Source organism: Dipodomys spectabilis, unplaced genomic scaffold (genome assembly GCF_019054845.1).
Source record: "Dipodomys spectabilis isolate Male_0828 unplaced genomic scaffold, ASM1905484v1 ptg000043l, whole genome shotgun sequence".
Taxonomy (NCBI): Eukaryota; Metazoa; Chordata; class Mammalia; order Rodentia; family Heteromyidae; genus Dipodomys; species Dipodomys spectabilis.
Genome location: NW_024870720.1, coordinates 16,248,495 through 16,262,373, shown reverse-complemented (window position 1 = coordinate 16,262,373; position 13,879 = coordinate 16,248,495). Strand labels below are relative to the sequence as shown.

The 13,879-nt window shown below is 35.4% G+C and overlaps 1 protein-coding gene across 2 annotated transcripts in view; it reads right to left on the bottom strand.

Annotated features, from left to right (window-relative positions):
• Exoc1 (exocyst complex component 1) overlaps positions 1–13,879 on the bottom strand; it is a 41,744-nt gene that overhangs the window by 3,559 nt on the left and 24,306 nt on the right. The window contains exons 10-17 of one of the 2 annotated variants that reach the window (XM_042678084.1): positions 12,370–12,475; positions 8,298–8,342; positions 6,902–7,065; positions 5,099–5,206; positions 4,051–4,127; positions 3,371–3,599; positions 2,323–2,506; positions 95–294 (exon numbers count right to left, since the gene is read on the bottom strand). In XM_042678084.1, coding sequence (XP_042534018.1) covers positions 95–294; positions 2,323–2,506; positions 3,371–3,599; positions 4,051–4,127; positions 5,099–5,206; positions 6,902–7,065; positions 8,298–8,342; positions 12,370–12,475 — 1,113 coding nt within the window. The remainder of the gene's footprint in view (positions 1–94; positions 295–2,322; positions 2,507–3,370; positions 3,600–4,050; positions 4,128–5,098; positions 5,207–6,901; positions 7,066–8,297; positions 8,343–12,369; positions 12,476–13,879) is intronic. The other variant, XM_042678085.1, reaches the window with a different exon arrangement.

Here is a 13,879-nt window from a genome sequence, read left to right as displayed (position 1 = left end):
CTCACAAGCAAACAGTGCATGCAGGGTAAAAGCTAGGGCAAACAGTGCATGCAGGGTAAAAGCTAGGAACTATATATAATGAAAATATACTTACATTTAGTTTTTCAAGAGGTTGTCCTAAAGAGTAAATGACATAAGACTGAAGGTGATCAGTGTATTTTTGCTTAGCTTCCTTTTTTTCAGCTTCTAGACAGGAGATTTTCAAACGAGAAAGAGTTGCAAAAATATGGTGAAAGTTTTCCATCATAACCACATCCCTGGGGGTCTTCTGGCTTTCATTTGCAACTTTCTCGACTAAAATCAAAGCAGAGAATAAGAACATCTCTGTGTGAGTATGACTACAGTTTTAACCATGTGATTAGTTTTTTTTTTTTCATTTGTAAGGTTAAGAATTAAGCACATTTCTGAATAAAACACCATATTGCAAGGTCTTCATAGCCACCTTATTAAGAATTCATCCTAGCCAGGCACTGGTGGCTCAGGGCTGTAATACTAGCTACTTAGAAGGCTGAGATCTCAGGACTGCAATTCAAAGCCAGCCCAGGCAGGAAAGTCTGTGAGACTCTTATCTCCAATAAACCACCAGAAAACTGGAAGTGGTGCTGTGGCTCAAGTAGTAGAGTTTTAGCCTTGAGCTGAAGAGCTGAAGGACAGCACCCAGGCCCAGAGTTCAAGCACCATGACCGACAAAAAAGGAATTCATCCTGACCTAGTACTATACACACCCACCCACACACACTCTGCCTTCTCAAATCAGCAAGAAAATAATGTTATGATAACCACTGATTCTTCTGAATACATTACATTTAGATTCCCATTTTACATCTTTCCACAAAATCTAAATTTTTCAAGTACTTAAAATGTAAAAAAAAAACCAAAAACCATGAACACTAAAGAAAACACAGCTGATTTCAAACAGCAATGCGACACTGTGACTTACAAAGAATGGTCTCAAGTGAGAAGAGAAAGATGAAAAGATGTGACTTAAAATGTGCAAACTACATAGCAAGACACCAAAGACGGGGTTAAAAAGTGCAAATAAAATAATGAGATAATCTATAGCCTGGCAAGGAATAAAGACTGGCACAGAGTAGTAATATATAGCATTGGTACAGCACACATAGCAAGGAAAACTTCACCAGCTGCTCAGAGCATTAAACCACTAGAAGCCTTCTGTACTGGAATTTGGCAAAAACTATGAAATACAAGGAATTTTTTTTTGATCTAGTAATTTCATTTCCAGTAATTTATTCTAAGGTAATTAGTGTACTAAGTTGTATTATACTAAGATAAATTATATATTATGATATATTAACTAAGTATACTGAAACATATTAACTGGAAACTAATACATACTATTTTAATGATACATGGAATACTATGTTGTCATTAAATGCTTCTGGTTATATTACCTAATAAGAAAAGTCAATTGGATTACAGAGTCCAGAAGCTTCCAAAACTGTATCTACAAGGTATGACAAAAATTTTAGTTTAAAGAAACACATACATACAATACACACACACACACACACACACACACACACACACATTTATGAGAAAGAGACATTGAAAAGTCTGAAAACATGCAAATTAAAATCAGATAAAGTAAAGCTACTTTATTTTTTTGGTGCTGGTCCTGGAGCTTGAACTCAAGAGCCTGGGCTGTCTCTAAGCTTTTGTGCTCAAGGATAGTGCTTTACCAGTTGAGCCACAGCTCCCTGTGAGTTTTCTTATGGTTAATTGGAGATAGACTTTCCTATCCAGGCTAATTTCAAACCACAATCCTGAGATCTCATCCTCCTGGGTAGCCTAGGTGTACAGGTGTATGCCATCAGCTTTTCTTTAAGTTTTAAAAGGAAAAAGAAAGAAAAAAAAATCATGAAATCTGTCCATCATTTCTCTAGGCTTATTTCCTCTTTGAATTACAGTATTATACAACTTGTGTCTATCCTGAGACAGATAAGAAAACTGAGGCCTGAGAAGTAAATCTACTTGTAAGGACCATGCAGATCACTGCCCATTGTCTTCAGAAGACCACTGTTAACATGCAACCTGGGAGTTCATTTCTTGCATGAAGACTAAAATATGAGTGGTCGCTGATAAATATGAATAGGTTGTATGTACCTCTTATTTTTCAAATCTAAAAAAATCTTTGATATCTGAAAACCCCAAAAAGACTATGTGGAAAATAAGGAACATATATCAGCTCTCCAGTTCTGAGTTATAAAAAGCCATCGGCCTCTCAGTTTCCCAAATTCTGAGAATACAGGTGTGCATCACACTTGGTTTACAAAAATTCTTTAGAATGTAACAGAAGCTTACCATTAACAAATACTCCTCTGATAAGTTTGGTATATGCTTTATCCAGATCTCCACGACGCTCAGCATTTTTAAAGATTGATTCTGCGAGTCCAGCAAATTCCTCAAATTCAGCAACAAATGGTAGAATTCCTACTTTACTCTTCTTTGAGATCTTAACTTCTTCCATTTGCCTTATTTGGTTACTCTAAAGTTAGGCAGAAAACATGGGAGAACCAGCCAAGTAATTTAGAAAATACATGAATGCATCATGGAAGCAGGATATGCATACCGGGAACATTTCTGATGCTTCCTTACAATTTGAACTATTGAAAATGAACCAAAACAGGGTAACTAAGAAAGATAAATCCTATTAATTAAAAACCAAACCAAATAGAAACTCAAACATTTTTCTACTGGTTTACTTAAGAAAATAAAATCAAGGGAAAAAGAAATCAAACTTTTTTTTTTTTTTTGCCAGTCCTGGGGCTTGAACTCAGGGCCTGGCACTGTCCCTGAGCTTCTTTTGCTTAAGGCTAACACTCTACCATTTGAGCCACAGCACCACTTCTGGCTTTTTCTATGTATTTGGTACTGAGGAATCGAACCCAGGGCTTCATGCAGGCTAGGCCACATTCCAGCCCTCAAACTTTTTAAAAAACAAGATATAATCAAGGATTATGAACTTCAAGTCTATAATAACTACAAATGATGCTTATGTATATCATTTATGAAAGACAAGGACAAGGTGAATGAATACCCATTTTGAGCAGATAGCAGAGCTTATGGGATCTTGGTTGGTGGCCATGTGGGTAAGTTTGAGAACACTGGCCATTCTCAATTCTTATCAGTCTAAACATTAGGGCCTGGGCACTGCCCCTTAGCATTTTCTCAAGGCTGGTACTCTACAACTTGAGCTATAGCTCCACTTCCAGCTTTTTGTGGTTAATTGGAGATAAGAGCCCAATGGACAGATTTTCTGGCTTAAATGGCTTAGAACTGGGATCCTCAGAACACCAGCACCTGGCTTATAATTCTTAAGTTATTATTACTTTTTAAAAAAATAACTTACAATGCATTTGTCAAAGTTCCTTTTGACAGTCACCAGAACATTTCCCAATGTAGTACTTAGAAAAGAAGCAGGGTCCACATTTTGTGCAGTCCACACATGATGACTCATTTTGACTAGCATGTAAAGGGAATTAAAGCTATCAATCTTGTCTCCTAAAGCAATTAGGTTGTTCAGTTCTGGTTCAATGCAACGAAATATTTTAGTCATCATTTGGCGAATCATATCTTTCCTGTTCAGGAAACATATAAAATATAGAAAGTCAGAATTCAGATGAAGGCACCTTTAATCCACTATCTGATTAAAATTTAATATTTCAATTAAAATGTCAAACTATGATGAACTAATTGTTATTCTATAGCAGTTTTCAATATAAAATATTTTATTGAAGTTAAATTTCACTACTCAAATTAGCTTTATGTCATTTGTAAAGCTGATCCTGAAATGTGCTTTATTGATTTCTAAAAAATATAGTATAATTCAAAGGCTACTTCTTGCCAGCCAACACCAGAACTGACTGGATCATCTGTATTACTGAAGACTTGAAGAGCCATACAACAGGACCAGTAGAATGTTCTTAGTAAGACAATAGGCATACATGCCCATACTGGGTGCTCTCAGGTTACTGAAAATCATCTAGACTCTTCAGCTTGAAGTTTATTTCCGAGGTTAATAGTACATACTCAGATGAAGCAGACAGAGATGTGCCAGAATTAGATTGTCGTGATACTGTTCCTCCATCCATGTCCTCTGCTTCAGTCTGCAAAAAATTATTCAAGTGCTTTATATAATAAAAGATCAACAACTTGACTAATTTATATAGCAAAAGCCTGCTCAGTCTTAAAATGCCCAGGAGAAAATATATTATAAAAAAAGTTTTTTTAAATAGCAGTACTACCAATAAAACTATGTAACTTAGAATGCTCTTTAAGAATATTCAAGAAATTGTTCTTAGATTTCATCTGAGAATTATCATGGGGTTAGAACTTGTGTTTACGTGTGTACATATGAGGTATGAGGAGGGGCCACAAAATGTGTGGCTCAAGTGGTAGAGTACTAGCCTTGAACAAAAAAGCTCAGGTGCAGTACCCAGCTCCTGAGTTCAAGCCCAGAGGCCCGCACCAAATTAAAAAAAAAAAAAAAGCTGTCAAAAATTCTTACATAAGTCAGCAAGTAAGCAAATTTATCGCCTAGGTAATCAACAATGAACTCTCAACCATCTCACTCATTTTATAACTTCTTTATATATATATATATATATATATATATATACACACATATATATATATAAACTTTATATATATATATATAACTTCTTTATATATATATAAAAGTTATCTGAGATATAATCTTTTGAGATAATTTAAAAAAATCACTCTATTGTATTATATTGTGGTTTTAAGTTTTCCAAAGTATTTTACAAAAAAAAATCTTTTATTTCATTCTCTTACATTATTGTCACCTGAACAGCATGCTTTATTATGAAAGCATTATTGTTTTATCCAAGAAGAAAGCTGAAGATCAAATAATAGTTTTAAAGTCTCTTAAGTAGTTACAAAGTCATAAAACAGATTCAGACTCAGATCTAAGACCTTACTTGCAGTATGACCAAAAAAATTAAAAATTTTTCATCACAAATGCTTTCTTTTTCTGTTTACATATTGAAATTGTAATCACATATTAATTAGGTTACAGAGCATAACTAGGAGGCAAAAGAAATGACAGTCATACCATTGTTCCAGGCATACTTGGATGTTGCTGCAGTTTGAAAAATTTACTTATGAAGTCCTGTTCTGCTAGACACAGGGGCTCCAGTTCACTCAGTACCTGTTCAAAGATCTAAAGAAAACCAAAATGATTCTATAATTAAAGAACTGCACCAAATGATTAAAATAGTACTCCACATGTTGTAGGAACCATAGAGCTGTAATATCAATAATCTGTATCTATGAGTTTGTAATCCCAACAGAATCCCAAAGAAAAACTCAAGATTGTGTGTATGTGTGTGTGCTGGTCCTGGGGCTTGAAGTCAGGGTTTAGGTGCTGTCCCTGAGCTTTATTGTTCAAGAGTAGTGCTCTATTACTTGTGCCGAGGCTCCATTTTTTGGCTTTTTGGAGGTTAATTGGAGATAGGAGTCTTATGGACTTTCTTCCACAAGCTGTCTTTGAACCATGATCCTCATATCTCAGCCTCCTGTGAGTAGCTAGGATTACAGGCGTAAGCCACCAGTGCCTGGTTCAAGATTGGCAGGATAATGTTATACTACCAAAGACCAGACAATATTCCGTAATGAATACTCACAACTTATTTGAGGCTGTGCAGCCAACAGTTAGGCTGCTATTCTTTTTTTTTGGGTCTGGTCCTGGGGCCTGAACTCTGGGCCTGGGCGCTGTCCCTCAGCTCTTCAGCTCAAGGCTAGCGCTCTACCACTTGAGCCACAGCGCCACTTCCAGCTTTTTTTCTTTTTGCTTATGTGGTGCTGGGGAATTGAACCCAGGGCCTCAGGCATGCAAGGCAAGCGCTCTACCACTGAGCCACCTTCCCAGCCCCCCGGCCTTTTTTTTTTTTTGCCAGTCCTGGGACTTGAAATTAGGGCCTGGGCACTATGCCTGAGCTTCATTTGCTCAAGGCTGGCACTCTACCACTTGAGCCATAGTGCCAATTTCAGCTTTTTCTGTTTATTTGGTACTGAGGAATCGAACCCTGGAGTTAATGTATGCTAAGCAAGCTCTCTACTACTAAGCTACCTTCCCAGCCCTGTTATTCTTCTTTATTTTGAAGTTATTCAAACAATTTAGAAGTAATACAAGCACTTTATAATTTGTAAGACATAAACTCTAATAAAACTTTAATTAATTAATTGGTAATTCACACATTAGTTGCCATTTGACTATTTTTAATGTTTTTTGCCTTTTTGTTTTTTGGTCTGTCGTGGGGCTTGAATTCTGGGCCTGGGTGCTGTCCCTGAACTCTTCAGCTCAAGGAGAGTGCTCTACCACTTGAGCCACAGTGCCACTTCCGGTTTTCTGGTGGTTAATTGGAGATAAGAGTCTCACCGAGCCGGGCGCTGGTGGCTCACGCCTGTAATCCTAGCTACTCAGGAGGCTGAGATCTGAGGATCGCGGTTCAAAGCCAGCCCGGACAGGAGAGACCGTGAGACTCCTATCTCCAATAAACCACCACAAAACCGGAAGTGGCGCTGTAGCTCAAGTGGTAGAGCGCTCGCCTTGAGCTGAAGAGCTGAGGGACAGCGCCCAGGCCCAGAGTTCAAGCCCAACGACCGACAAAAAAAAAAAAAAAAAAAGAGTCTCACCGACTTTCCTGCCTGGGCTGACTTCTCACCTTGATCCTCAGATCTCAGCCTCCTTAGTAGCTAGGATTACAGGTATGAGCCACCGGCGCCTGGCATATTTTTAATGTTTTAAAGAGGAAACAACAGCCTAAAGTTTAGAGTTTAACACTCTTAAAGTAAGCACCAACAGCCACTGAAAAGAAAACTAATGTTAATGTTCAAGAACTACTCATTATTTTACCTTATCAAATTTTGTTCTGTCAGCAACATCAAGATCAGAGGTTGACATATTTCCCATATCCAACAGGGAAGATGACTGGGATCTGCGATTCCCTGAACTCTGAACACTGAGTTTATTTAGACTAGATGTAGATCCAGTGAGTTTCCCAGAACTTCCATGGAGACCTAAGAAATAATAAGTCTTTGAAAGTTGGGATCTTTTTGAATGTAAGATCAATGAATGAAGTATCAATCAGGGCTATCTTCTTGGTTCGTCAGAATGTTAGTTGATGGACAAGTCCATCACATAGTACAGGTTGCACTGTGTCATAATCTTTCATTAAGATTCAAGTACTATTCCAGAGTATACTGTAAAAAGAAGCAAGACCATACAGATTCTTGAATGGGACTGAAAGGATCTTAAAGATCACATAGTTTATCCTCTGCCATGACTCATCCTAGTCCCATTCTAAAAACAAACTTGTCTGGTGCTATCTCTAGACTAAAGTAGATGAGGGTTTTTTCCCCCATTCAAAAGACAGAAATATGGATAAAACTGAGTACTATTTTAGCTAGCACACTAGCATGACTATTTAATATTTCTGAAGAAAACTGCCCAATTCCAAAATTATTAATTTCCACCTTTGGTCAATATATTAGGTTAACTCTTATCATTCTATCCTAAAAAAATAGTCAATCACATATGATTCAACTTAATATGCTCCTGAAACTGGAAATTCTGCTTTTCTAAGCAAGTAAACTGATTAACTGCAGTTCTTTAAAAACTAAGAGGAAAAGAAAATCCTGAAAACTTGTTACATTTAAATTACAACTAAAATGTAAATACATCTCTTACTAGCCACACTAAGATCCATTTACTTTTAGGTAGAATTTAGGTATCCATCATAGCCATAAAGCAAAATAAGAACATATGGCTGGACGATAGCACACATATATCAAAGAATTAAAAGATTTAATTTTTTAGAAGAGAGTATTTTGATTCAGAATTAAATATAAACAATGAAAGTATTTAAAAATATTATTCTTGAATATTTCTCGGTCAAACTGTGCTACTTGCTATGAAGGGACAAGTCAAGACAAACTTGGGCTTCCTTATGTAAAATACAACCATACCTATAAGAATATTTATATACATAGCCTGGAAAGAGAAACATAATGGTTAAGGCTTTTCATAAATTTTAGACACAAAGTTCTACTCAATGTTTCATTTTAGCTACATTACTTATTTTTTCAATGTAGCCAGACCACTACCATCATGCTGGCTTTCTCTCTCCAACACCTGGCAATTCAGTGCAATTGATATTCCTGGAATTAATGTTTTCAAGGCAAATAACTAATTGCTACACACTAAACAAACATGCATTGAGAATACCTACTGGTACACTAAGCATACTCACTCTCTGTTTCCTGTTTGACAGCACTTTCTTTTCGAGGCAGTGTAGCTGTGATGGATTAGGTTGCAAGCATCAAAGACAAAGACAAGTTAATAAACTGCAATTCGCACAAACCATGCACAAGAGGAAGTTAAAGCTCTAGTTTAAAAGACACATGCAAAGAACCATGAGCATCAAGTAACAAGAGGCGTAAACACATATTTAGTTGGTCAGCTACTGTTTTGAAAGATTATGAGAAAAAATTTTGGTTGTCTTTTAATGAACTTTTTTTACTCAAATATTCAGGGAAAAATGTATCTGTAACCCCCTAAACACATACTTTTAAGTAATTTCTTTTTTTTGGAAGCTGGCATACTTAAATTAAATAGAATGATTTTGCAAGCTTCTGTTTCTTGAGAAAATGTAGCTCAATAATTTAATAAAGTGGAAACTTATTAAAATAAGTTGGTAGATTTAGGTATAAACAATTCTATAATCTCTTAAAACTGAAAAGAATTTCTAGTGTGCTTAATAATTTTATACTATATATAATAAAAATTATCTAAGTAGGATTTTAAGACAATTTTTAAATGCAAACCAAATACCAAGCTGGATTATTTAGTAACTTGCTGAATACCTAGAAAGGTGTATATCACAGAGCTAACAATAGAAGATGTTTGTATGGAAGGTAAAGTTGAAGAACAGATAACAGGGGAATCAGAACTCTCTTAGGTCATTAGCTACCTAGTTTATTCTAAAACTTTAAATACTTATGGATCAATTTTAGAGCTTATCTTGTAAAACATTCAAAACTCAAAAGTAGAAGTTAATGCAAAAGGCAAAGACATCACAGAATGAAACTAAAGCAGTATAACTGAAATACACCTTAAAAACAGACAGTGTCAACTGACACTATCTTTTCAACACTTTCAAGGCAAAAGTCCAAGTATAAGCTCCCAAATCGTCACACTATTGTCACTCTATTTTCCTACCCGTGGCTACCTGAGGCTCAAGGGAATAGGAAACAAGAAGCCTGGATGTTCAAGTGGCCAACAGGGATTAGAGTATATTAGCTGACTATGGCTTTATATGTCATTTTGCTTTGCTCACCAGTTTCAGAGTGGAGCCTACTTTAGAACACAATTTCCTATATTTTATAGCCAACCATGAATGTAGTTACTAGGAGTGGCTGTTGGTTAAAATTTGGAACTCATAAAAACAGCATGGTTTTTTTTTATCAGTAAGTGACAATAGATATGTATGATAATTTGAAGTACCATTAAAGAATCCACAGTAGGGGCAAGGTCTCTGTTCAGTGCTGCATTTCCACTATCAAGTATAGTGCTTGTTATATAGTAGATGATAAATCGTTGTTTACTAAATTACTCATTCAACCAGCTCTGAATTTAGCTTTGTATTCAACCACTTTCAGAATCAACATAGGGGAGAAACAATGATTAAATGATTATTACCTGCCAATTTGAAGGTTTCAAAATATTAAACAGAAGGGTAATTCTTATGTAATGTATATGGGAGTAAAATCTCCAATCTTAAAACTTCTTCTCTCCCCTACATTGACATATATCCCTGCCATACTTCAGGCAAAAGTAGAAGCTACTCATTTGTCACACTATTGAGTCAAGAAAAGAAGAAAATGGATAATCCATGGCAACTCCTTTGTACAACTGTTTAAAAATAAAAGAATCATAATTACTAAATTGTTTGCCAACTCTCTAAATAGAACATAAAGAAAAACACACCAAAACAATATTTTATGCCTTTGAATAAAGGCTATTATTAGGGGCTGGGAAGGTGGCTCAGTGGTAGAGCGCTTGCCTTGCATGCCTGAGGCCCTGGGTTTGATTCCTCAGAAAAAAAGCCGAAGTGGCGCTGTGGCTCAAGTGGTAGCGTGCTAGCCTTGAGCTGAAGAGCTGAGGGACAGCGCCCAGGCCCAGAGTTCAGGCCCACGACTGGACCCCCCCTAAAAAAAGGCTATTATTAAAAAGCTATTAATCAAAATGGAAAATGATCTCTATAAAGACCTTGCCACAAAGCATGATACTTCCCTGGCATCTTTAACTTTATTTTGAATAAGATGACTTTAAAAGAGCTGAATGAACTAAGTATTGTTCAAAGAGAGTTATTTATCTACATGACTGTAGTACATGCCTTCTGTTAGATAAATCAAATCTCACACGAAACATTCAATTCTTCTCAGACTGTTTCTTGTATGCATGTGATCCAGAATATTTAAAGAAAGTTGAATTTCATTTATAATTAGTTAATTGTGGCTCACTGAAATGTTCTCTTTCCAAATTTTCACATTTCTATTTTAATTATAATTTCTATTAAAAATTCATTTATACAAAATTTGAGTCATTGAAAAATACATTGAGAAAAATTTACATTCTACTAGATTCAGAACTTCTTAAGTCATCTATATTTAACTTGAAATTTATACTGCCAATGCAACTAACAAGTCGGATATTTGAAGATGGACCAAACTACATTTTATCCTCTGAAGTTCTAGTTTCTCTTGTATTTGGTGGCAAAATAATTTTCTACACCTCAGTTGTTATAAATTACTTTCCTCTTCTTTGTTATTTAATAGACATATACAATATAGGAATTTTGTTGTAACATTTAAAAATTATAAAAGTCCTTTCTAAATGTGTTTTATGCAAATTTAATATCTATATGGTCCTGGGTTTTGAGTGCAGGGCCTTATAAAGCTACTACTTGAGTCACATTTCTATCTTAAATTAAAAATATTTTTAAGCGAGGTAATTTAAGAACATCTCAAGGGCAAGAAAAGAAAAACTTTAGGTTTTAATGCAATGATAACACTAAGATATGATTATACTTCATTTAAGTTGTATTTTAATTATTTTATTTAACAATGTGATCTGACTTGTTTTCATAAACTGAAAAGAAGAGAGATCTCAATATAACATGGTTCACTAACAAGTGATGACAAATATACTTAATGAAAACATTAAACATGTAACTGAATTAATAATATGCTCTTTGTTCAAAAAAGGCATAACATATCCACAGTGAAACATTAACAAGGATATAACCACAATGCTGTTTAAGAACAATTAACCTTTAGGATGAGTTAGCATTTGTTTCCAAAAGCCTTCTGTCCCAAGATTACCAAAGTATAGCATACTTACAGACAAACTCAAAGCCATTTCAAATGTCTGGACTAGTTTAATTAATACATTGGTATTGGAGTTTTAAAAAACACTGAATTGCAGAATAATTACCTAGTAAAGAAAAGAATGGAAATATGTTCTAGCAATTTTCAATCCTCTTTTCTGATTACTGCAGTTGCTTAGGACATAGGCTCTTTCAACAAGCAAATGCTCAACTCATTATTCTAAAGGGGCGTTACATAGACACACTGAGGAATACACAATGCAGCCCTTTAAGGCCAGGTTTGGACGCCACCCAGGGAACTCCAGAGATGGGACATGCAAGAGCAGAACATAGCCTCGGCACATCGCCTGCCTTAATTTTTACTGGCTATTCTTTCAAAGAATGTTTTTATCCAATAAAAATATTTAGAAGCAGCATGAAAACCACATTGCTATATAAAAATAAGGTACCAGTGAAGGAGAAATTTTGGTAGTATTTTTAAATAGCTTATTGACAGGGGAGAAAAATAACTTTATATTTTAAAATTCAAAATAGCCAGTGAGAAGAAGCCAGGAATTACTTTCATCTCTCTATAGAGAACAATGACTTGCTCCCAACTGTTAAAAAAGGTGTTTTAGGGAATTGGAAACTGAATTCTCAACATGGGTCACTTATCTAACACTTTGTCTACAAGAAAGCATTTCATTTTCTTACTAATTGTCTTCCCTATACATTCATATATTTTAATTATAGAAGCAATATACAATTACTGCAGAATTTCAATTAGTAATATATTTACAGATATACTTTCTTTCTTTGAAATATTGATAAACCAGACTTTTTGATTTCCTCTTTCATTAGTCCTATTGTGTCTTCTACCTTGTTGTGAGAATTATTTGTAATAAATAAATCTACTCTTAATAGGAAAACAGTGAATCAAAATGCCTAAGCTTACCAAACTTCTTGCTTTCTTTAGTTGTGCCAGTCATCTTGATCTTCGCAACTTCAAAGAAATCTTTGATTTCTCTTTCATATAGTCGGGATAAATAATCCATGTAATTCTTAAAATGAGCATAATATATACTTATTAATAAAACATAAACAATAACTTCCATTTATAAAATATCCCTTCACATTTTTTGCACTTGGTGTAAATTTTCTATTTTGTGGTCCAAATTTTTCATTTCCTACAATATGAAAAGTAGGGAATTTTCTATCTTAAAAAAAACAATGGACAGCAATGGCTCAAGTCTGTAATCCTAGCTACCTGGGAGGCTGAGATCTGAGGACTAATGTTCAAAGCCAGCCCAGGCAGGAAAGTCCTTGAGACTCGTATCTCCAATTAACCATGAAAACCAGAAGTGGTGCTTGTTGCTCTCAAAGTAGTAGAGCACTAAAAAGTCCTGGGACAGTGCAAGCCCCCAAACCACCACCACCAACAACAAAAAACTGAACAGAAGCTTTGTCCTGGTGGCTCATATCTGTAATCCTAGCTACTTAAGAGGCTATAATCAGGAAGATCATAGTTCAAAGCCAGCACTTATACACATATGTACATGCTCGCTCTCTCTCGCTCTCTCTCTCTCTCTCTCTCACACACACACAGACTCCATCTCAACCAATAGTTAGGCATCGTGGAGTATGTCTTGTCTTTTCAGTTACTTTGGGAGGGTGCAAGTGGGAGGATCACAGTTCAAGGCTAGCCTTAGGCAGAAAACCATAAGCCTCCATCTCAATAGAAGAAGCTGTCTGGTGGCACTAGTCCATCAACCCAGCCACAAAATGAAACGTGCCTAGATAAAGGTGCAGGTTAAACGCAAGACCCTATCTCAAAATAACCAGTGCAAAAAATGATTGGAGATATGGCTACCTGTCTAGCAAGTGTGAGACACTGAGTTCAAATCCTAGTACCACAGAAACACCCAAAAATTGAATACGCATGGTAATATTAAGAATTTACAAAAATATCAAGTCAAATATAATCACACTTACGCATTTACTTTCATGTATCACCAAAATAATCATATTTCTATATCTATTGCTGAATGCCATTATTTAGTAAGCCAATTCCTCAACAAAGAGCACTGAAGTGGTTCATTGTTTTGCAGTTACAGATAAGCTAAATACATTCTTCATCTCTAACAAATTGTTTTCATGGGATGACTGCTCAAGGGTGAAATTACAGAGCCAAAGAGTATGGGGATCTTTATTATATTCCTTCATACTACGTGTTGCTTAGCAGTAATAATGGAAATGGAGAATATTTAGTTGCAGTAAACCTTTGTAAGACAGGAATGTTGACCCAAATGGGTTATTTTCAGTCAGAATTTAATAAACCTCAGTCTTCATACTTGCTTTCCTAAAACAGATTCGACTAGTTGAACTTCAATGAAAACATGTTTTATTAAACATACAAACTCATTTAAAAAAAATCACATCTGCTTATCACTATGCACAAAAATCCC